The following is a 24,151-nucleotide window of genomic DNA, read 5'->3' as shown; positions in this document are numbered from 1 at the left end:
TTGAGCACCTTTTCATATACCTATTGTCTATTTGCACCTGTTTGAGTGTTTTGTCCATTTCAAAACATTAGGATATTTCTCTGTTTCTTATTGATTTGGAATTCTTCATATATTCTGCATGAGTCTTTAAAAAAAAAGTTTTATGTATTTTTGAGAGAGAGTGCATGCACCCATGTGGGGGAGGGGGACCCCCCGATAGAGAGGGGGACCAGAAGCCGGCTCTATGCACTGACAGCAGCAACCTCAACCTGGGGCTCCAACTCATGAACCATGAAATCATGACCTAAGCCGAAGTCGGACGCTCAACTGACTGAGCTACCAGGTGCCTGTGCATATGAGTCTTTTACTAGCATTTTATATCACCAAAAATTTACACACACACACAGACAAATCATCACTTCAGCTTAAAAGTCATTTTGATTCTATTTAATTAAATAAAAGCAATTTTTTCTCATCTCAGGAAATCACTCCAGACCACATAATACATGAGACAGTCATTTCATATGTACACAGCAGCGCCGGGCCCAGTGGACCCAATCCAATTTTCACCCGCTTGAGCAGGGCAGACCTTAATTCAGTTTGGTTGAACAGGTAGGGGGCAGGTGGTAAGTCTCACTGGTTTTTGCTCCCAAGATGGGCTGATGGTGAATCTGCATCACCCCCCCTGGACCAGGGTGGTGGGAAGCAGAGGGTGAGGGGACCAGGGCAGAAATAACAAGCTCTGGCTGGTTTCCAGAGCCGGACTCCCACAGCTAAGCTGGATGCTCACAGTTTACTACGTCTGCCCCTGTGGCAGGTTCTGGGGACCGAGGACACCAGCCTCATCCTGGGGGAGCTCACAGCCAAGAAAAAGAGTTGGCAAAGGGAGTAAGGAAGGATGGTAAGGAGTGCTAGGCATCATAAATGCTAAGTGTCACTGCCGTGAAAACAGATGTTTGGTCCGGATGCAGTGGGAGGAAGGCTAGAGGCTCCAAGCTCTTGATGGGTCCCAGGGACACCTTCACAGTGGAGCTGATGCCATATGAGTTGTGCCTTGATGGATGAGCAGGAGTCACCAGGCAGAGGGGGTAAGAAGGGCGTTTCCAGGCAGGGCTTGGTACAAGGCTTTCTAGCGAGTGATAATTCTGTGGCTGGAGTGTAGGGTGTGCTGGGGGACAGGGCAGGAACATTAGAGTGGACCTGAGATGTCAGAGCATTCCCTCCCTCAGCTTCCAGAGAGCCCCGGTGCCTGGGATCATGTTTCCTGGGGATGAACTCTGGGTTACAGCTTTCTAGGATACCTCACCCTCAGGGCCAGTGTGTGCTGAGCGAGTGATTATTTGTAAGACGGCCTTTCAGTTTAGAGGAATCATTATTTCCAATCCCTCCCTCCCTCCCCATAGTTACTACTACCCATGACACTGAGCATGCTGCCTCATCCTTGGTGGATACTTATGAGACAGAGAGCTCATCACCTCCTCTTACCTGAGCTCATCACCTCCTCTTACCTGAGAACCCTTCTCTAGAAAAGAGTGACATTTGGTTCTGTGTTGTTTTTCTTCTGGAGTTGAGACCTAGTGGACAGGAGATGAAGCGAGGAGGTCCCCCTGATGCCCAGATTTCTGGGCCTGGTGGGGAGAAGCAGGCAGGAGCTCTTGCAGGAAGGCTGTGCCATCACCAGGGTGGGCCCAAGTCTTGATGAGGCCCAGGGTCTGGGTGGGCTAGAGCCACGAGGCAGCTGTGAGGGGCTGCTCGAAGGGCATACCTGAAGGATTGGGCCTTCCAGAGGAAGCTTCTGGCCTTGGTGATCTCTTGGGCCAATCTTCTCAAATCATCTCCTTCAAATAGTGGCAATATGGGGTCCTTGGAAAGGGGAAATGAGTGTGAAATTAGATCCACTCAATGACTGGGTGCAACCTGAAAATCCAAAATCTCAGGAAAAAAAAAATTAGAGCTAATCAAATGCAGCCTCCTACCCAGTGCAGGCAATCTGTGGGCCTCGGTTTGCATACCTCCAGAGACAAGGAGCTCACCACCTGCCAAGGTAGCTACTTTGCAAGTGGAACACTTTGAGGTAAGGTGTCTGAGAGTCAGCGGGGTGGGTAGCGGCGAACCAAGGTGTTCACTGGACTTCACGGCAGTCGGCGCCTCTCTTCTCAGTAGAACAGAAGTGGAACATGCTCCTTATCTCACCGTTACCCAGTGAGATCTATTCTGCCCTTTCCCTATTGCTTCTAGTAAAACAGCTGCACAGGCAGCTTTTCGCTTGTGTCAGCCAGTGGAATTCCAGAGGCTAGAGTTAGAGACACAAGTGCTCACGATCAGCAAGAGAATGTACGAAAGAAAGAGGCTCCCTCTGTCCTTCGCAGCAGGAGAGGAATGATCCCATTCTGCATCTGGAGACTATTCATAGAACCTGATTTTTTGTGGCATCAAACTGAGGACTTTTGCAACACTGTCAAGTTTGTTTTCCTGGGTTATAAGGACAGGTGAATATTTGTTACTGTCACTTGTTCTGTTCTCTGAACTATTTGTAGTATTTATCCCTAGAAGACGTATTTGAACGAAGGAGTCCTGCAAAGCACTTGACCTCACAAATTAGGCCATGTCCTGTGGCAGTCATCTTTAAGCTCCAAAAAGAGGTTCTGGAATTCTGGTCGGTTGTCTTACATGATGATTTGTTGCCTTGAAAATGTTCTGAGAGCACCATGCTCCCAAAAGGTATAAACACGTGCTTAGCTTTTCAGTCAGACCGGGAGAGGATCCTTGGTATTCTCGTATCTGGCATGTGTGATAGAAACTGTGACTTTACCAGATTTATTACTTAGATCATTTGAATATCTGTGTTTCAATGAATTGAACACAGGGACACAGAAATAAGCAGGACTTATAGCAAAGAGGTTAAGAGCATGAGTGTCTGGGCTGACTTTACCATTTGCTATGTCTTTAGGTGTATTCCTGTCCCTTACTGAGCCTATTTATTCATCCGTTTAATGGGTATAATAGTGGTTAAGGGGATTGAAAGGGGTAGTCTGTATAAAGCAATGGACCTGCACAAGTAAGTGCAATGAATGTGAACTGTTCTGTTAGTAAATAACACCTCCACGGGCACCTGGCTGGCTCTGTAGGCAAAGAATGTGACTCTTTTTTTTTTTTTTTTTTTAATCTTTTTCAACGTTTTTTATTTATTTTTGGGACAGAGAGAGACAGAGCATGAACGGGGGAGGGGCAGAGAGAGAGGGAGACACAGAATCGGAAACAGGCTCCAGGCTCCGAGCCATCAGCCCAGAGCCTGACGCGGGGCTCGAACTCACGGACCGCGAGATCGTGACCTGGCTGAAGTCGGACGCTTAACCGACTGCGCCACCCAGGCGCCCCAAGAATGTGACTCTTAATCTCAGGGTTGTGAGTTCAAGCCCCGTATTGGGTGGTTGCGTGTAGAGATTCATTGATTGATTGATTGACTAAATAAATAACACCTCCAAGCTCTGTGGCTTTCCCACTCCGAGGAGAGCCAGCCTCGAGGAAGAGCAGCAGGGAAACACAGCCCTTTCTAGCCAATACTTTGTATTCTCACAAGAGAAGCAGAGATCTTTTCAGGTAGGGGGGAATGACGTTATATCGAGACATCTGAACAGACCTCACTCAGTCGCTCCACAACCTACCCTTTCGTCCACGAAGCCCCTGGTCAGCAGGCCGTGGATTTTGAAGAGTGTGTCCTCATCAACAGGGCAGTGATAGCGGGCCCCCGTGAGGGAGGCTAGATTTCTCAGGAAGTCAACCGCCGTCCTAGTTGGGAGAACAGATGTTCTGAGGCCGGCCCGCTGACTGGCCAGGCAAGTTCCCTCTGCACCCCTAGCCTGTGGGGAGCTTAAGTCTGTGCGGCAGTGGGCCCTGGACCCTGAGGCCCTGTGCCACTGAGACCACGTTGGCATCACCAAGCCCACCCCCGTCAGTTTATGGGTGAGGCAGCTGCTGCACGAAGCAGATTCCCTGCTTCAGGGTCGCCAGCTAGTGGGAAAGCACACAGCCAGCACATGTTCCTTAATTGGACACGGAGCCAGTGCCTGCTACTACGTGTTGGGGCTGGCAGGGACACAAGCGTGGCCTTTATGAAGCTCGTGGTTTAGACAGATCAAATATGCACCAAAGCGGGGCGCCTGGGGGGCTCAGTTAAGTGTCTGACTTTGGCTCAGGTCACGATCTCATCATTCTAAGTTTGAGCCCCACTCAGAGCCTGGAGCCTACTTCAGATTCTGTGTCTCCCTCTCTCTCTGCCCTCCCCTGTTCACTCTCTCTCTGTCTCTCTCAAAAATAAACATTAAAAAAAATTCACCAAAGTAATCACAGTTTCGCCAAAAACATTCAAGTCTTTTTCTGAAGGAGCAGAATCTCTCTTTTCCAACACATGTTCCTCTGCGGTGATCGTTTATAAAAAAATAACCGTGGCAATGCTACTTTAAACATTTTTCCCATCAATTTTCACAAATGTGCTCCGAGAAAGATCGGGAGGGCGAAGACCACACGTGACCGTGGGAATGGACGCAAATCCATTCTCATACTGGATAAAGTCAGGACGGCGGTGCCTGAGAGGGGCAAGCTGGAGGTGGAGGGAGGGCTTTCACTCTGATGTAACGCCTGCCTGCACCCTCCTCATTTCTCACTCACAGAGTTGGGCCCCGGAGAGATTGGGGTCTAAAGTGAGTCCCTGGACTGGGCCAGCTGCTCACATGTGTACCTCACACACGCAGCCGTGGGAAAGGCGTACAGTTCAGCCCCTGCTCCTTCTTGCCCACCTGCCTGAGCAGTTCAGGGAAATGGTGTGCAGTTTCAGATCTCTTTCCTCCTTGAGTCTTTGGACTTCATTCAGAATAAGGCTGCAGCTTGTATCTGGCTTCCCGTCGGTCAGGAGGTACAATCCTTCCACATCGTGAAAACTAAAGGCTTTCTGAAAGAGAGCGGGAGGATGGTCTGGCTCAGGGCTAGGCACTAATCAGGAAGGGCAAAAACGAATCGCCTGCTGTCCCCAAGGGAAATAGTTCTGATTAGATCCCACTGACTTGTCCATTTAGAGTGAGAGACTCTCCCCTCCCCCCTTTCGCTATCACAGACCAAGGAAGCTGCCAAGGTCTAGGAGAAAGCATGGTGCACTTCTGGGCTGGTTAACCCCAGCAAGTCACTTAACCTCTCTGAGCCTCTGTGCCTTCAACTCTAAAGTGAGAACGAGGATCACTTTCTCACCAGGTTGTCGGGACAATGAAATAAAGTAACACTTCATAGATCTAAAAGTGCTCTTTGTAATTTGAAAGCATAACGCGGGATCGGTAGAAGGGGTGATGGTATTTCTGTTTTGCTACGGAGTCGGGCTCAGGGGCAGAACTTGCCAGTAATGCTTGCAAGACTGAGGTGCTCCCCTGAGCACGCAGGTGGGTCACCCACTGCATAGCCTCGTGACAGGCTGCATCTGTGGTCTCCACCAGAGTGTCCCTCCACGGCTGTAGGTCCTCCGCAAAGCTGAGCAGGTTAAACCTGGGGAGGGGAGTGGAAAAGGTAGGGGCAGAGAGAAGGTGAAAGAGATGGGTTAGAAGATGCCTGGGTGAAGTAACCTCTGTGAGGACCATGCAAGCCTATCAGTGTCAAGACCCTACATCGAGCCCCGGGGCCCCTCGGGGAGAATGAGAAGGAGGAGGTACACGCTGACGATTCTAGATGCAGATGAAATAGATCGGCACCCCACCTCTGCGCCACTTACAGGTCATGTGATCTCTGGCAAATTACTTAACCTCTCTAAGCCCTAATTTCCTTTTCTGAAAATTGGGGATAATAATGGAAATACCTCACTGGGGCACTGTGAGGATTGAATGAAATCATGCACGTAAAGTGCTTGGCACACAGCAAGTGCTCAATAAATGTTTGCTGTTATTAAGGCAAGGATGAGTCCCAGTCTAGGACCAGTCTCCTACCGTCTCCTAGGGTCAATTTTTCTGGGTAGAGAAAACAACCCCAAACCCCAATCTCTTAAAAAAATCAAGTTCAGTTGAAATCTACAATTGAAGCTCATCTGCTGGTTCCTTTGCTCTGTTTGCAGTGGTCCCTGGGCCAGAGGTGGATTTCTGAAGGCTGCTTTATTTCTGCAACAGGACGCAGTGTTACTGCTCAAATAAGCTACAGCTCCAGGCTTGTGAGCGGTGAGGAGGGAAGCCCAGTGAACTTCCCCTTTGATCTTCTTGCCTCACAGCCACTCGCCCCCTTCCCTCTTGCCTGTTACAGCGCTTCCTGCCCCGCACCCACTCGCCCCCTGCCTGTCACCTGTCACAGTGCTTGCGCAGCTGTTCCCAAATCAGCAGAATCAGCTCCGTCTTCACCTGCTGCAGGTAGGGGCCCATGGATCCCGAAGTGTCCACCAGGATGCACACTTTGCTCTCCAAAATGGTGCCAAATAATCGGCGGCTCCCTGCTCCGAGGGCGTGGGGGCAGAGGCAGGGAAGGAGTGAGGGGTCGCTCCTGCCACTGCTGGTTTTTCTGGCGGCAGCTATCAAATACAAGGTCTACCAAATACACCTGTTGCCACTGGTCGACAATCAGATGTTAGCCCACTGGGAGATGGCCTTTGTGATGTTGTCGAGGGGTGAGGGGCGTCAGTTGTCCAAGGGCAGAGCCGGTCAGTGGCCTGGGCTTTGGGACATCACAGTTTCAGCTGTGTCTTTGCCTGTGATCTGTGATCACCTGCACAAGTGGTTGTAACCACTCTGGCCTGAGTTTCCTCATCCCTACAGTTAAGCGCCTGGACTAAGTGGTGTTACGGTATTGTTTGGGGCTGGAAAAGATGTTATGGAGCACGGAGTCCGTCAGCTGGTCAACAGACATCAGCGGAGCCCGGCACTGTGCAAAGTGTGATGGAGAGAGGCTGCCTGGCAAGACAGATGTTAAATCCACAGCTATGGCTCTCCGAGGGTCATGACAGAGCAGTAGTGGGAAGAATCTGAGTTCGGTGGGTGAGCTACCACTGCAGGATGGGCAGCTAGCAGAGGAAAGAGGTGAAGGTGTGGAAGGAACAGCCTGGGCAAGCCTGGGCCAGAGGAGAGGAGCATGGCATGCTCAAGGACAGAGAGAAAGACTCTCTGGAAGGAATCAGGAGGACTGGGATGGAGACCCTTGCCAGGGTCACACAGACTGGCAGTGACCACTGAGAAACCCATGTCCTCCAACCCACACTTTAGTCAGACAACCACTAACCCTAGCCTTTAGTTTCACGAGGCTAAATACAGAAGTGACCCAGGGGAAAGCCGAAGAACAGAAGACAACGCATCCAGCGTTCTCGAATCACGCCTCAGCGACCTTCCTGGAGGCAGTCGTAGAAAAAAATGGAAAAACTGCCACAGAAAAGATCGGCTGCTTTCCAGGAAAAGATGGACTGAGCTGGCTGGACCCACTGGCCGGGAACCTTCCAGGACTCATCTGGGGTGTTCCCTGGCAGTGCTCATGTCCACATGACAAGAGAGGGGCCATCCTGAGGCATGGGAGACGTTCCATGAAGATGGCCAGCCAGCCAGTTGAGTCGAGGAAACTCCAACTGCAAACGGCTGGCCGATCCGTCTTAGGAACCAGATGGTGGAAACAGTGCGAGGCACCAAGCCCCGTCGTTTTGACCTCCTGCATCTCTCTGACTCTGCCCAGTCCGTCCATCTCTACCATCCCCACCTCTCCCAGCTAGCCCAGTCTTTCACCCGAGCTACTACGAGCTCTATCCCCTCAACAATTTGTATTCCATGCAGAACCAGGGCGATGATTGCCGATGCTAACTTGATCATTTCCCCCTTATTTAAAACATTTAGTGGCTTCGATTGCTCTTAGGATGAAGGACAAAGACTGGGCATGGCCTCATCTCTCTGGGATGGTCTCATTCTTACTCTCCCTCGTCCTCAGCCACACAGGCTTCCTTTTAGTCCTTACACTCAGCACTGACTGCCCGCCCCCCCCACACCCCGCCAGCCCCCAGCACCTCAACATGCCTGTCTTTTCTCTCTTTGCCCAGGTAACATCTATTCACTCTTCAGATCTTGGCTCCTCAGGGAAGCCTCCTGTGATTTTCCTATCCGGGCCCGCTGCCCCTCTTAGAGTCTCTCACTGCCCATGCCTATCTCCTCCCTACACACGTCACCGTTGTGACATTAGACTTGTCTGTGGGACTCTTTGGTTAACGTCTGTCTCCTAGACCATATGCTCCACGAGCTCAGGGACCGTGTTGGGTGTTGCCTTCCACCATCTCCCCAGCACCTGGCGGGAGAGCAACACACATTTGTTGAATAATGAACGAGTGAATAAGTGAAGCAGCCCTGGGTGTGGAAGTGTTGGTGGTGTTTTGAAGTACTGGGTGGCACTGGGGTGGCAGCATTGCTGATCTTCACACCCTTCCCAGCAGCAAGTGTGCATTGTGATTGGAGAGAGGCACACAACCTCTTTGCCCCCGTGTCAGCCTCTGACACGACAACTACACGTGGCTCTGGCAGCGCCCTCCAGAGGCTTTGGAAAGCAGCAGTCATCACTATACCCCACTGCACATGGTCTGTTTTACCAGGTTCTACTGCAGAGGATCGGATCTAATGAATCTGTGTGGGACCCTGAGGAGCCCACATAGGGACCTCTATAAAAGCCTCCCTCCTTCCTTCCTCCTGTTGTCCCAGGAACCCTCCAGGCCCCAAAGCCTAAACACTCTCCTGTCCAGCTCCAGCTATCTGCCTGGCCTCTTGAACTTGATGCTTCCGGCCGTCTCTTGATCTCCAGCCCACCCTCCTCTAGGGTGTGAGTCTGGCTCTCCTGGGCCAGCCCTGCTGTCCACCTGCCCTGGAGGGGCCTTGGTGCCCTCTGTAAAGAAGAACAGGGGATTCTTCTCTGTCAGGACTCCCTCTCATTTCTGCCTTTGTAGACAAGTTCTATGAGGGTCAAATCAATGTTGAATTGAGCCTCTTGAGAGAAAGCCCCTCAGTCACATCCAGGAAGGCAAGGGGCGGGACATGGCCTTGCAGGGTGTGCCTGGACAGGCCTGGGTCCCTTCTGGTGCCCACCGGCCCATGCTCCACCTCCCTATCATCCGGCACCTTGCCTGACCTTGGAATCCAGAAATCATGTTGTAACTGGATGACCTTTCTGGCCTCATCCCTGACCTGTGCACCTGGTCTGGGAAGGACTGACCCTCATCCCTGGGTTGACCTTGTACTTCCCTTCATGCCCCTCCACCCTCCAGGACAGCAGGCAGGCTCACCAGACAGCAGCCACTGCAGCCTCTGGACATAGCGCCTCATCACCTTCTCCAGACATGTGATGTATGCTTCCATTTCCCTGGGCGTCCACTGGATATGTCTCACTACCCCCTGGATTAAGACAAGCCAAGGCAAACTTTGCCCCATCAGCTTTCTTCATATCCCCATCATCTCCTTAAATAGTTTAGTTGGTTGTGGTTAATAATTTCCAAAAACCTCTATTAGGCATATATATATTTGCTTAAAGGCTTTTTCTTTTACCAAACCACTAGATTTATGGTTCTAGAAGGAGTAGGGGAATTGGGATGATGGTTTTGTGGCACATGCAGCCACTGAAATAATAAAAAACATAGCATCTCTAAATTTTAAATTAGAAAACACTTCATGGTAGGATGGGAAGTCCATAAATGTCAAACTAAAAGATGACCTTAGATGGAGAAGGGGACGGCATGATAAAACCCCCATAAAATCCTTCTGGTGAATAATTTTGCATTTGGTGGCTACTTTTGGCTTTCTAGTTTCCCCTAACATCAATAACGTCACGTAAAATGGCAAGGACAGAAAATGGGGTCTTCCAAAAACAAAAATAAAAACAGCATGATTCATTTTTCATTTGTACTAAATTTATTTGTTCCAGTGTTTTAGCAATGAAAAAATTATCCCCAAACTAGAAGCTAGAAAACACTCCCCCCCCAGGGGAGGAGGGAACCCCCTGATGCTCCCCATCTTAACAGAATCATCAGCAATATTGGGGTACAGAGTTCTGCTGAGTTCTTCAGCCAGTACCCTATTCTCAGCAACTATTTTGTGTGTGTTTGGTTTTTTAAAATTTTTATTTTAGAGACAGAGAGAGAAAGAGCAGGGGGAAGGAGTAGAGGGAGAAGGAGAGAGAGAAAATCTTAAGCCGGCTCCATGAGGGGCTCGATCACACTACTCTGGGATCATGACCTGAGCTGACCTGGGATCACGACCAGAGTCAAAATCAAGAGTCAACCGATTGAGCCATCCAGGAGCCCACCTCAGCAACTATTTCTAATTCTCACTCCATGGAGCCCTTCTAGCTCTGGAAAATGGTGTCAGGCACCCTAAGGAGTTGACTTTTCTTCCAACAGTATCTGCATCCCTATGTGCCAAGAACAGTCCCAATTTTGGATAGAAGCAGGAAGAGAAGCCATGTACATTCTCATGGAGTTCTCACCAACACATTGTGCCATTTGAAGCTGATCACAGGCAGGAGGTGGGAGAAAAGAAACAATAGCAACAAAAACCATGACTTACATTGATCTCTATACTGGGCAGGATGTTGCAGTATTTGGCTGACGCCAGCCCCTGGGCTGACTTCTGATGAGTGCAGCTGGGACCGATGTATCTGGAGATTTCCATCCTCAGTTTTTTGAGCCCATAATTTGCTACCCACTGTAGAATAAAAGAAAGAACTATTATCTTGGGTAATGTAGGCTTAATTGAATGATGGTCTGACTCATCTATTAAAATGTTGTATTTGAAATCTGTCTCGTGTTTGCAGTGTGGGGTTTCTAGGTCTTCATGGAGCACCCAGGGCATGTAGATTCCTTCCCCTGCACTGGGGAGAGATGCACAAGAAATACCGGCAACAGGGAACCTGCTACTTTCTAGTCTGGTGGACGCTGTTGCTTTTCCAATAGCCATTTCAACTCTCTCCCACAAAATTTGAGTGGAAAGCCATGACTAGTCTGAAGTTCAGACTCTAAACCAATTAGGGTGATCTCTGTCTCCTTGTCACGGTGAGAGATACAAGAACGGGCAGGCTCACGGCAATCAAGCATGGCTCCAGGATCGATTCAGGCTCCAGTCAGAACCAAGCTCAGACTCTTACTGAATGGTTGTGGAAAGAGACTCTCATCGAATGGTTGTATCTTCAGGATATGAACAAGAAGGGGGATTTGTCCTGCCTGCAGCCAGAAGGTTCTGACACTACTAAGTGCTTTACCCAAAATATACTTCAATTAGTCATCAATCCTAGCAGATATACAACTGGATTCATTTTACAAATGGGGACACTGAGATTGGGTGTAGCTAAATGACTTGCCCAAGATCACCCAGCTAGGAAGCAGTAGACCCAGGTTTCCAACACAGGTCTATTTAAACTCTTTCCCCATCTGCCACACTAAGCAGCCATTGTGAGCACATGCCTCTTCACGTCCAAGTATGTCCACCTACCTACGAGTGGAAGGTTGGCGGAAGGGATTATTGCTTGAGGGGTATGTGCAGGTTCCAAGAACTTAATACCTCTTGGCTTGAGCAAACTGCATCCTTCCTGGGCAACTGGATAGAAGAACTAACCCTTCGTATTCCCCTTCCTTGAGGGTATTTCTTGTAGACCGAGCCTAGGAGAAACAGAGTGAGGTTACCTCGTGCACCTCTCTTCCCTCTCCCCTCCACTCCCCTCTTGGGCTTCCTTTTGCATTTAATTTCTCTGTCAATCAAAGCAGCTGGAAAATTCCTTAGGCCAATTTGCTGAAAGGTAGAGGGAGGCTGTTAGGTGGATCAGGGGAAGCGTTGGGACCTCGCCTCTCTACACATCAGTGAATCGTTACTGGGAGACTTGTACCATTTTGCAGCAATCAATTGTGGGGGGGGGGAGTGGGTAGGGACCCGAGGACACTCATCTCCACTCCCTTCCCAATTTCCCAATCAGCCTCAGAGCTGAGGACACTGCCTCTGATGGAGGATGAGCGGTGTCAAGAACTTGCACGCCCATTTCCCTGGACTGGGAGACCTGAGTGGTTTGAGGATACGCCTGCTCCGGAGACACTGCTGCCCGCGTCCTGGGACAGCTGGAGGGGTCTCCCTACCCACGGGCCTGCTGACCTTACAGTTCTTACAGGGCCATCCAGACATCTGTGTAACCTCCCGCTTACCCACGTTATTCCCCGTCTCCGTATAAAACAGTGAGAGAGATGTCTCTGCTTCCCTCCACTTGGTCTTCCTCCTCCGTTCTGCGGTCCCTTCTTTCACTGGCTGGGCTGAAGCTGGAGGAAAATTGGCCTGTTGGCTGGAGCAGCCTCGTGGGGTCATGCGGTGACGCTGTCCAGCTTGTCTGGAAGACTTGTCAATTTCAGCTATGCTCTGCCCTTGAACTAGGCCTCCAAAATGGCCTTGAGGTCCTCAGGGACTACCCCCAAGTCTTCTGGCTTCACCTGCATCGGCAACAGCTAAAGCTGCCGTTTACCAAGTACTGATGTGTGCCAGGCATGGCGCTAAGTGCTTTCCGTAACCCGTATTATCTTATCCTCAACGTGTCCCAGTTTATAGTCAAGGCGAGTGGGGCCCAGGGTCCGTAAGGGCACAGCAAAGATTCTACCCAGGTCTTGCTGACTCCACAACTCTGCTCTGAACCATTCTGCTATGTCTTTGACATTAGAAATAAGATACACGGGGGCGCCTAGGTGGCTCAGTCAGTCAAGCATCCGACTCTTGATCTTGGCTTGCGTCTTGATCTCACGGATCGTGAGTTCGAGCCTCACATCGGGCTCTGTGCTGGCGGCACAGAGCCTGCTTGGGATTCTCTCTCCCTCTCTTTCTGCCCCTACCCCTCCCTCCCTCCCTCTCTCAATAAACTTAAAAAAATTAATAAGATACATGGTCTTACTTCTATGAGCTGAATACTTAAATAAAAATACTGAGGCCCTGTCATGACCAGCTGGCACTGGTCATTATCCTTAGCCGGTCTTGGGCCTAAATTTCTTTATCAGTGAAATGGGGAACTAATAGATTACCTGTCACACAGGACTGATTATCGTAAGCTTTACTTGGGACAATCTTAGCAGAGGGGTGAGCACATGAAAAAGACTCATGATCATCAGTCATTTTGGTTACCATTATAATTAATACATGTCTTGGCCATGCCCTCCACCCCCTACCCACCAGCCTGAGCACGGTCACGCTTACCTGGTGGGACGCCTGCTTTGCCACTAAGTGGCCGCCATGTCAGAGCTTCCAAGGGGGAGCTCTTCTCTCTGTCACGGTCATCTTTAAGGCTCTAGAAAACAGGCCGTCTTTCCTATCAGTGGCCTGTTCTCTGTAGCAGGCCCAGACCATGTGTAGCTTACTCCCATCCCAGGGGTTGTGTTTCTGGAAGGTTCTGCCCACGTGGGCACTGCCCTCATTCAAAGAACTCCACCAGGTTCCAGGAGCCAGCCTAGAGGCATCGCCTTCCCCTGCCTTCCCAAATTCTGGGATGAAACCCCAGTCTCAGCCTGTCCGTTAGGAAGCCATGCAGGGAGGGGCCTATGGGAGTCGATTCCTCTGACATGTGTGCCCCATCTCCTGCAGCAGATTCAGAGGCAACTGGGTTTTGAGGTGAAAAATTGTGTGCGTGCGTGTGTGTGTGTTTAATAACAGGGAGGGAGGGCATGCTAGCACACCCGTGGGATTTGCCAGAACTTGCTTCAGTTACCACCCTTCTTCCTAGGACTGGGATTTTTGGGCCTCTAGCATGACAAGCAACCATTTGGGTAACTTCTGTGCCTTCTTGGGCATCTCAGTTTTAAGGGAGGAGTCCTTCATTACTGGGCACAAGTGCAATGTGGCAATGGCTGAACAGAATTACCCAGGGCCTTGGACCAACCAGCTCACACCACTGTGAGCTGCTGTGAAAAAGGCCTGGCTGCTGCTACCTGGCCCTCATTCCAGGAGCCTCTTTGGAGGCCTTGGCACAGCCCAAACCTCTTCACTCTGAATCGGCTCGGAAAGCACCGAAGGCCCAAGACACAGCCCCTGAGACTCCGGGGTTTCGTCCCAGAATTTGCATCTGGGCTGGTTCCTGGAACCTGCTTGAATTCTTTGAATGAGGGCAGAACCTGTGTGGACAGAACCTCCTGGAAGTGCAGCTCCCAGGCTGAGAGTAGGCGACACAAGATCCGGACTGGTCCCCTCATTCTGCAAATGCATTATGTTTGCAAGGATCTGTCCATCAGTGAAACACTGAAGAGCTCCAGGTATTTGCTGCTTCTGCTCACAAGCACTGTGGAGTCCGGGGTCATTCTGAGGTCCCTCTGATTTCTGCAGTGGGGTGGATATTTTAGGTAGGACAGGTTGGATCGGCTGTGACGGGGATAAGGCCCTCGCAGGCACAGGTCTACCCTCAGGGTCCTATCAGGCCCCTGCTAAGCCTTGGGCAGCAGTGGCTCCCATGGCAGCAGGAGCCCATTAGATACCCTTTGCCCAAACAGACCCTCCAGGATAAGCCCTTCTGCCTTACAGCCATCAGATGTAGCAGTGGGCGCCAATTCCATGGAGTTCTTAGTACCCGGCACGGGAATCAAGCTGAGATAGCCAGGCAGAGCCAAAGGTGGGTGGAGAGGAGGCCAGAGATGCCCCCAGAGCTGAGAAGCAGATCCCCCAGAAGAGGGGGAGCTGGAGGTACCCCCGGGACATTGACCACTGAGCACCCTGCCCCCACCCTGCTGGCCCTGGGGTCTGGGAGAGGGGCCTGAGTCATTTTAAGATCTAGGAAAGACCAGGAGACAAGGTGGCAACAAAATCCACACTGTGTTATTAGGGAGGGGAGTCAAACCATTCTGGCCACCGAGGGAGCTGTGGGCTTGGAAGAATAGAGTTTCCTGGGCTGACTTCTTTGCTTGAACATCTTTGGTTTTTGTTTCAGAAGGGCTGAGCTTTCCACTTCTTTCCCAGACTGGTTCTTCAGCGAGGACACCAGTAAGGCACACTGCAATGGGGACTGGGCGGGTTAGCAGCACCCCAGCCACGGTGTGCCTCCAAGCAGGGGACAGACAGACAGAGTGCACATGCACATCACACACACACACACACACACACACACACACACACAGCAGGAGAGACTGGGTCCATTGGCACCTCTGGGCTCCTGTTTCTGGGGCCATAAGCACTGTGGATCAAAACTATTAATTGTAAGTCCCATGTATGTAGGGTGTGGGATCCCTCAGGCACTGGGCTAGTTAATTCCCTGGGGGTCCCAAACCCTCGTGCCAAGAAAGCATGCCAACTATGCTTTTAGGGCAAGTGCTATTTAAAAAAAAAATTTAATGTTTACTTATTTTTCAGAGAGAGAGAGGTGGGGAGGGGAAGAGAGGGAGAGGCAGACACAGAATCTGAAGCAGGCTCCAGGCTCTGAGATGTCAGCATAGAGCCCAATGAGGGGCTTGAACTCACGAACCACAAGATCATGACCTGAGCCGATATCAAGAGTTGGACACTTAACTGACTGAGCCACCCAGGTGCCCCCCTTCCTTGCCATTTTTAACATGTATCAGTGCAATTTTTAATTTAATTTTTATTAAAAATTTTTTTATTAAAAATTTTTTTAACGCTTATTCACTTTTGAGAGACAGAGAAAGAGCGCAAGCAGAGGAGGAGCAGAGAGGGAAAGAGACACAGGATCTAAAGCAAGCTCCAGGCTCTGAGCTATCAGCACAGAGCCCGACGCGGGGCTTAAACCCACGAACTGTGAGATCCTGACCTGAGCCCAAGTCGGACGCTTAACCTACTGAGCCAGCCAGGTGCCCCCTGTGCAATGTTTTAAACACCAACCAGCACTGGCAGCTAGGAAGGGCTACAGAGGGATTCTACTCAGAGACCTCAGAAGGAGTATGGCCCTTCTGCCACCTTAATCGCAGACTTCCAGCCTCTGAAACGGTGAGAGAATAAATGTCTATTGCTTTAAGCCGCCTAATTTGTGGTACTTTATATGGCAGCCCCAGGGCACAAATAGAGAAGGGCAGTCATTTGCCCCACACATAAGGCATACCTTTTGGGAGTAGTTGAGAGCCTTTTCCATCTCAGACACGATGGCATTGATGTCATCGCTTTCGTAAATACCTGGAAGCAAGGCACATCGTAAGCATGGAGGAGGGGTGTAGACCATGGAGAGCGTCCATATCTCTTTACATGAGGGCTGTGTGGAGGTGACCTGAGCCCGAGGGGCAGGAAGGGGTCCTGATGGGCTGTGCTGACCAGGTCCCCCACCCCCCATCCCCACAGCCCCACCCAGTGGTGAAGGGGATGGGCAGGTACATTGAAGTTACCAGTAGTGGGGCCGGCCCCAGGACCCAGTGGCTTGCACCCAGCTGACTGCCTTCACCCAGAGGAAGGATGGGTTAGGAGTGATGGTCCCGCTATTCCAGTGAATAAGAAGACCCACCTTAGGATTAAACTATCTAGTGTCTGTAGTGAATATTGGTGACTTATTTGAGAGGGACTGGAATGTAATGACTGAGAAGACAGACTCTGAAGTTGGCCTGCCTGGGTTCAAGTCCTGGTTCCACCACTTACTAACCACATGCTTTTGGATTCTGTCTCAGCTTTCCCATCTGTAAAATGGGGATAACCTACTTCAGAGGATCATTGTGAGGAATCAATACTAATACATGCAAAATGCTTGGAACTGTGTCTGGCATATGATAACTATTCTAGAAGTGTGTCCTGTTATTAGCAATCATCACCGACAATAACTTCTATGTATATGCCCAATGCTTTTCATGGAAAGAGCTGGGAAGCAGGGCCCCAGGGTTCCAGCCCCAGCTATGCCACTGATTTTGTACCACAGGTAACTCATGTCCTTGGGAGTCATTCTTTGTTTCTAAATCAGAGAGGGTGGAATGTACTAGTGGGTCCTGAGCCTCAATCACTCCTGTGTCCCAGTGATGATTTTGCCTTATCTCCATACCACCTAATCCATTATCTGTATTATCGCTTTTGTTACTTAAAAGCATATATATGTATATATGTAATTGAGACATATATTATTGACATAATGTATCACATAATATGACATGATATTAGTTTCATGTGTACAACAAATAATTTTGTTATATACATGAATATTTATATATATTGTGAAATGATCATCATAATGTCTATCTAACATACTTAAAAGTATATTTTAAAAAAGAAAACTTATGGGCATCTGGGTGGTTCAGTCGGTTAAGTGTCCAACTCTTGATTTTGGCTCAGGTCATGGTCTCACATTTCATGAGATCAAGCCCCATGTCAGGCTCTGCACTGACAGCACAAAGCCTGTTTGGGATTCTCTCTCTCTTTCTGCCCCTCCCCCGCTTGAGCTCGCTGGCTCTCTCTTTCTTAAAAATGAATAAATAAAAGTTTAAAAAAAAAAAGAAAAAAGAAAATTTATGTCACTTTAGAAAACAGAAAGTTAGCACTTTTTTTTAAAAAGTGTTTATTTATTTTTGAGAGAGAGAGAGAAAGAGAGGGAGAGAGAGAGAGACAGAGCGCGAGTGGAGGAGGGGCAGAGAGAGAGGGAGACACAGAACCCAAAGCAGGCTCCAGGCTCTGAGCTGTCAGCACAAGGCGTGATGCGGGGCTCGAACCCACGCACTGTGAGATCATGACCTGAGCCGAAGTCGAACTGTCAACCGACTGAGCCACCCAGGTGCCCCTGCACTTTTTTTTTTTAAACCTAATTTATTTATTCATTTTTAACTAGGCTCTAGGCCCAATGTGGGGTTTCAGCTCATGCCATGGATATCAAGAGTTGCATGCTCTACTGACTGACCTAGGCAGGCATCCTAGACAGTGAGTACTTTTTTTTTTTTAAGTTTATTTAATTATTTTGAGAGAGAGAGGTAGGCACGAGTGGGGAAAGGGCAGAGAGAGAGGGAGAGGGAGAGGGAGAATCCCAAGCAGGCTTCATGCTGTCAGCACAGAGCTGGCTTGATCCCACAAACACTGAGATAATGGCCTGAGCTGCAATCAAGAGTTGAACTCTCAACTGACTGAGCCACCCAGGCACCCCAACAATTTCTTTTTTTGTGATAGTTGTAGGGGATCAGAATATGCATGCCATCCCAAAATACGCCACTTTGGCATAGGATTATTTTGAGCTGAAGACAGCTGAGAAACAGTCAAAAAGTTCTCTACCCTCCTCCCACCTCCATTTGCCTAAGAGCAGGATGTAAATTTCCATTTTAGGGTGTCTCCCTCTGCCTTGCCAGGAAGAGGAGGAAAAGCACCGGAAACAACAAACAACCCTGGTTGTTACTAAAACAACCCTGACCTTCTGTTAGTCCCCTCCTTCTGTTTGCCTTCCCACAGTCTACCGCCCCTAACAGCCTAACCCCCTTTCCTTTGTCTTGTCATTTAAAAAAAAAATTTTTTTTTAATCTTTATTTATCTTTGAGAGAGAGAGACAGAGAGAGAGAGACAGAGCGTGAGCAGGGGAGGAACAGAGAGAGAAGGAGACACTGAATCCAAAGCAGGCTCCAGGCTCTGAGCTGTCAGCACAAAGCCCGATGCGGGGCTTAAACCCACGAACTGTGAGATCATGACCTGAACTGAAGTCGGACGCTCAACCGACTCAGCCACCCAGGCGCCCCTGTGTTGTCATTTCTTTACAAATGCCTTGTCCTTGGTTAAGACCCTATATTGGCCTTAACATATTTTTAAGTCAGGGCACCTGGCTGTGTCAGTAGGAAGATCCGTGCGACTCTTGATTTCAGGGTCATGAGTTCAATCCCCACACTGGGTGTGGAGCTTACTTAAAAATAAATAACTGAATAAGTAAGTAAATAAAATATTTTTAAGTAGGCTTGCTTTTTTCCCCTTTTTTCCTCTAAAAAATTGTGATAAAATATGCTTACCATAAAATTTACCATTTTAACCATGTTTTAAGGGTACAGTTCAGTGGCATTAAGTATGTTCATATTATCTTGCAATCCTCACCACCATCCATCCCTAGAATAGGAATTCTGCTTTTTCAAACGTGATTTTCACACGCCCTTTTTCTGGAACATATCTATGGCACAGGGAGCTATGTTGGTACCGAGACAACTTTCTGGAAGGAAAGAGGTGCAGGGGCCTGCCAACACTCGTTCATGCACCTGTGTCTCCAAACCAGTGGAAACGTCCGGCCGTGGCCTGGGTGATCTCCCGGTAGGCGGCAGCTGTGTCGGTGCGGCTGGCATAGCGGGCAGGGGGCATGATGTCCATCTGGGGCTCGCCCACGTAGAAGAGACATATGTTCAGCTGGAGATCGCAGCCCCCACAGGCCTCAGCCATGTAGGCGCTGAGCATGGGCTGTGAGGGGAGAGAGGGCAGGAAGGCTCCACAGCTGAGGGCTCCTGTAGCGACTGGTTTCAGGTCAGTTGAGCCTAATCCTCTTTCTTCAGGGCCTGTTGTGTGCCTGGTCTAGTACTAGATGCTGAGGACAGAAGGATAACTGAGCTTGGGCCACAATTTCTCTGTCTTAATAGGTAAGGCCAGGGGGGTGGACCTGAGAGCCTGGCCATGCCGAGTGTGGTCTAGGGACCAGAAGCATGGATGTCTCCCGGGAGCTCGACAGGAAGGCAGACTCTCAGGTCCCAGGCCAGGCCTTCGGGAACAAGGTCTGCATTTTCACAACATCCCCAGGTGACTTTTCTGCACATTAAAATCTACTTTGCGGGGGGGTGGGGGGGCAGGGCCTGGGAGGCTCAGTTGGTTACGTGTCTGACTCTTGGTTTCGGCCCAGGTCGTGATCTCATGGTTTGTGGAGTCTGCTTGGGATTCTCTCTTTCCCTCTCTCTCTCTGCCCCTTCTCTGCTCTCTCTCTCTCAAAATATAAATAAACTTAAAAAAAATTTAAAATAATAAACTTTAAAAAATAAATAAAATAAATAAATAAAAAATAAATAAATTTAAAAAAATTAAAAATAATAAATAAATAAATAAATAAATACATACATACATAAAATCAATCTAGTTTGGAAAATCATGCTGGGGAAACCCGTATCTAGGCGTTCACCTAGGGGAAGATGTGGGGTCAGGAAGGATGCCCAGGACGAGGCCTACCCACCACGTCCTGGTCAGGGATGCCCCCCGTGAAGAGGTAGATGCCCTGAGATTGGTGACCGTCTTTGTCGTTGAAATCCACTTCCACAGCCTTCCGCAGGGCGCTGAGGACGTTCCTGCTGCCGTGACACTGCAGAGTCAGGGCCCACCTAGGAGGCAAGGAGGGCCTTGCTGAGGGAGGCTGGCTGTGAGGCCCCGGAGGGAGGTCGGGGATTCTGGTGGAGAGGGGGACAGAGAAAACAGCACCGCAGAGGCCGCCCTGAGACACAGCAGGTGCCTCTGACAGTCACCTACCGCCAGGCGCTCTGCAAGTTTTCGTGGTTCACGGCAACCATCTCTGGCCTCCAGCTTTCTATTGTGCTTCCAAACCTTGGCGGGGAAGGAAAGAGGGTGTGTTCTTAAGCAGGAGATCTGGCCACTCTACACCCCAGGTCTTTGGGCTCCCAGGTCTTTTTGGGGAGCAAAATTCTGACTACACCGAAAAATGCTAGGATGTCCCTGGCCTGGGCCAGCCACCAGATTTCCTTGCTGGTCCTGACGTGTCACAGTACATTCCCGGTATGAGCAGAGCTGAGGGGCTGTCAGTGGAGACACAGAGCCAGGACCAGCTATGGCCAGGGTTCCTTTCTGACACCAGCTCCCTTCTCTGGGTGAACTCCCCACCCCCAAAGGAGAGAGTCATTTCCCCCTTTTTAAATCCCCCTAGCACTGATTCAGCCCCATAACTCATTTTTTTCACTTTGTCTGCACGATAGTTTTTAATTAAGAAAAAAAAAATGCATCATCTCATTTTCCCATGAGGCAGAATTTAAATCCTTGAGAAGAGGGCTGGTTGCCTTTCTCAAAGGCAATCCCTTTTCTAGCTCAAGATTAAGTCTTCTACCTGATCTTTTGAGACCTGCCCACAGACGTCTCCCTCCCCCTCAAACTCCTTCCTCCTCTCTATTCCACTCTTCCCCCTTGTCTCTGTGAATGTTCAAGCCTATTCTTTTTTTTTTTTTTTTAAGTTTATTTCTTTACTTTGAGAGAGAGAGAGAGAGAGAATCCCAGGCAGGCTCTGCACTGTCAGCACAGAACCTGATGCAGGGCTGGAACCCATGAACCATGAGATCATGACCTGAGCTGAAACCACGAGTCAGACACACTTAACCAACTGAGCCACCCAGGCACCCCAAGCCTGTCCATTCTCAAAAATAACTTCCTCTTTCTACCAGGGACTCTCTATTAGCCACTTCTCTTTTGTATGTATGGACGGGCTCCCTGGAAAAACAATGTCGCAGCATCTCCTTACTCCTCAACCCACTGCAGTCAAGCTTCTGGTAGGTTCTCTGGCAAATATTAACAATGACCTTGGTCATGATCTCACCATCCTGAGATGGAGCACTGCCTCTTCAGCACGCCGACAGTGCAGAGCCTGCTTCAGATTCTCTCTCTCAAATTCTCTGTCTCACACACACCGCCCCTTGCACACTTTCTCTTTCTCTCTCTCTCTCAAAATAAACAAATAAAACTTAAAATAAAACCAATGACCTTCTTCCCCCTCATGAAAATATGTATTGTAGTTGGATAATAAATCCTCTATTACAACTGGATAAAAATTTTAACAACATCCAGAGAGTGAAAATTTGTCCAATTTTATTCCTCAGAAAAAAATTCTGTTAACTTTTTACTCTATATTCTTTCAGATTAAAAAAAAAAGAAGCATAGGTGTGCCTGGCTGGTTCAGTCTGTAGAGCATGCGACTCTTGATCTCAGTTGTAAGTTCGAGCCCCATGATGGGTGTAGAGATTACTTATAAATAAATAAAATATTTAAACTAAATTTAAAAAATAAATGTGTAAAACTTGTCAAATCACTGAGTTGTACCCCTGAAACTAACTAACATTGTGTGTTAACTATACTTTTAAAAAAAAAACACAGAAGAGGTAAATATATATTTACAGAAATGGAATTATACAGTACATACTATTTGTAATCTACCTGTTCCCTTTCGTTGGGACTTACGGAGGACATTTTTCTAAATGCACACATGTAACTCTCCCTCATTCTTTTGAATAGTTGCACTGTCAGGATTGTTTTACCAATTTTTCCAAGGGTCATGCAGTTTGTTTCCAGGTTTATCCGTGTTAGACTGTACTGAACAACCCAGCATGGTTATCTCTGTACACTTGGCTTTGTATTCCCTTCAGATAATATATAAAGGTTTAATTGAAGGAATGAAGAATATATACTTAAAAATTTAATACAAGGGCTATACCAAATTACACTTCTACTGACAGTTTCCAAGAGTGCCCTTCTTACTGCATCATCACCAGCACTGGGCACTGTTATTATTTTAAACCTTTTAAATATTCAGTTGCCAAACTGAATTCCAAAATCCTATATCTCATTGTTTTGTTACCAGTGAGCTTTACTGTCAAATTCAGTAGATTCCTTCATTCTTCCCCTTCCTGCTTTTCTTCTGCAGGATCAAACTCTGTTTCTTTCTGAGACCTTGCTTCTCAATACTACTCTTTCCTCGTTTTCCTCCTACCTCTCTGCTGCTCCTCTCCTGTGTTTCTCTGGTGGTTCCCTCCAAATGTCAGTGCCTCATCAGTTCTGTCTTTGGTTGTCCTCTCTCACCTTCACATCTCCACAGGTGCAATTCATGCACTTCTGTGTGTGGAACCACATAACCAGAATATTGATGGCTTGCTTCCTGTGCTTCCTGGCTAGCACTCCTCAATGGAACCCCTACAAGGACATCTCCTCTTGGAAATCTCCAACTCTACTTGGTTAAAACTATCTTCTACTTCCAAGATCTGCTCCATCTGGTCTATCCTCTCTTCACTGTTCTCTCACCCTCTATAGCCACATGGTAATGACGCTTTGCGGATTCTAACTCTGCAATGGCTCTCACACGCATCCCTTCCTCCATCACCATGGCCAACAGTTCAAGCCTACTCCACACTAGTGCAGACCACTGGAGCGGTCCAAATGGCCTCCATCCCTTTAATGCGTCTTTCGCACTGTGACTTGAGCATTCAAGATCCGCTCATCTTATGACCTTGCTTAAAATCCTTTAATGCCTATATGTCCTGTAGTACAAAAGCTCCTGAGCACATCTTCTATGTATAAATTCTCCATCACCTGTTTTATTCTGTCATGCACAATCTCTCTTTCTCACCCTGTAACCTACTGAACTCCCTGATGGCCCCCCAAATTTCCATAGTCTCCGTTCCAACACAATATACAACGTTCCACAGTTTCAACACCTGTATGCCTCATATTGTTCCCTTTGCCAAAAATGCCTTTCCTCCCCACTGCCCCCATCATACACATGTGCTAGGCAAACACCTGCTCATTTGATAAGACTTGGCAAAAGGGTCACTTCCTCTGTGAATATTTTCTGACCTAACTCTGCTCAGGCAGGATGGTCTGATCCTGACTTCTACCTATTTCTGTAGAAAACAGTTAATAACACTTATTTCTTAACATGCCTGTCTCCCTCTACTAGACCCCAAGTTCCTTGAGAACAGGTATTATGTGTATGCACTTCTGTATCCCCAATGCTGAGCGTAGTGATTGGCACAGAGCAGGCTTTCAATAAAAGTTTGTTGAATAAATGGATGGATAAATTAACGAAAACATTGCCTAATATGTATCTCTAAGCATTTTTTTTCTGTAACATTTATTAGAAAAAGATTAGGCTCTGGTACAGAATAATATATAATATTAACCACTGTCTTAATTGATTTAGAATACTCTCTATTTGAGAGGCACCTGGGTGGCTCAGTCAGTTAAGCATCTGATCTCAGCTCAGGTCATGATCTTACAGTTCCTGAGTTTGAGCCCCGCATCAGGCTCTTCACTGACAGCTTGGTGCCCGGAGCCTGCTTTGGATTCTGTCTCTCTCTCTCTCTCTCTCTCTCTCGCCCCTTCCCTGTTCACGCTCTCTCTCTCTCTCTCAAATTTAATAAACATTAAAAAAAAATACTCCCTATTTGATATGAAGTGATACAAAAATGTATAGTTCAAGTGGGTTCCTTTTCTTTGTCCCCTAATTAGTGAAAAAGGAATGCCATTAAAATAAATATATAAAACTATATATATATTTGAATTATATG

At 48.4% G+C, this 24,151-nt stretch overlaps 1 protein-coding gene across 4 annotated transcripts in view; it reads right to left on the bottom strand.

Annotated features, from left to right (window-relative positions):
• Positions 1–411: 411 nt before the first annotated feature.
• VWA3A (von Willebrand factor A domain containing 3A) overlaps positions 412–24,151 on the bottom strand; it is a 61,348-nt gene continuing 37,608 nt past the window's right edge. For all 4 annotated transcript variants that reach the window (XM_049639147.1, XM_049639146.1, XM_049639148.1 and 1 more), the window contains exons 19-35: positions 20,340–20,414; positions 20,050–20,194; positions 19,097–19,292; positions 16,009–16,079; positions 14,797–14,949; positions 13,170–13,260; positions 12,140–12,250; positions 11,508–11,605; positions 10,518–10,655; positions 9,242–9,350; positions 6,289–6,433; positions 5,360–5,508; positions 4,776–4,923; positions 3,645–3,768; positions 1,745–1,842; positions 1,488–1,553; positions 412–1,147 (exon numbers count right to left, since the gene is read on the bottom strand). In XM_049639147.1, the coding sequence (XP_049495104.1) occupies positions 1,502–1,553; positions 1,745–1,842; positions 3,645–3,768; positions 4,776–4,923; positions 5,360–5,508; positions 6,289–6,433; positions 9,242–9,350; positions 10,518–10,655; positions 11,508–11,605; positions 12,140–12,250; positions 13,170–13,260; positions 14,797–14,949; positions 16,009–16,079; positions 19,097–19,292; positions 20,050–20,194; positions 20,340–20,414 (1,903 nt within the window). In that variant the 3' untranslated portion in view covers positions 412–1,147; positions 1,488–1,501. The remainder of the gene's footprint in view (positions 1,148–1,487; positions 1,554–1,744; positions 1,843–3,644; positions 3,769–4,775; positions 4,924–5,359; positions 5,509–6,288; positions 6,434–9,241; positions 9,351–10,517; positions 10,656–11,507; positions 11,606–12,139; positions 12,251–13,169; positions 13,261–14,796; positions 14,950–16,008; positions 16,080–19,096; positions 19,293–20,049; positions 20,195–20,339; positions 20,415–24,151) is intronic.

The sequence above is a fragment of the Panthera uncia genome, chromosome E3 (genome assembly GCF_023721935.1).
Source record: "Panthera uncia isolate 11264 chromosome E3, Puncia_PCG_1.0, whole genome shotgun sequence".
In the NCBI taxonomy this organism is placed as follows: domain Eukaryota; kingdom Metazoa; phylum Chordata; class Mammalia; order Carnivora; family Felidae; genus Panthera; species Panthera uncia.
This window is presented reverse-complemented; position numbering and strand designations above follow the sequence as displayed.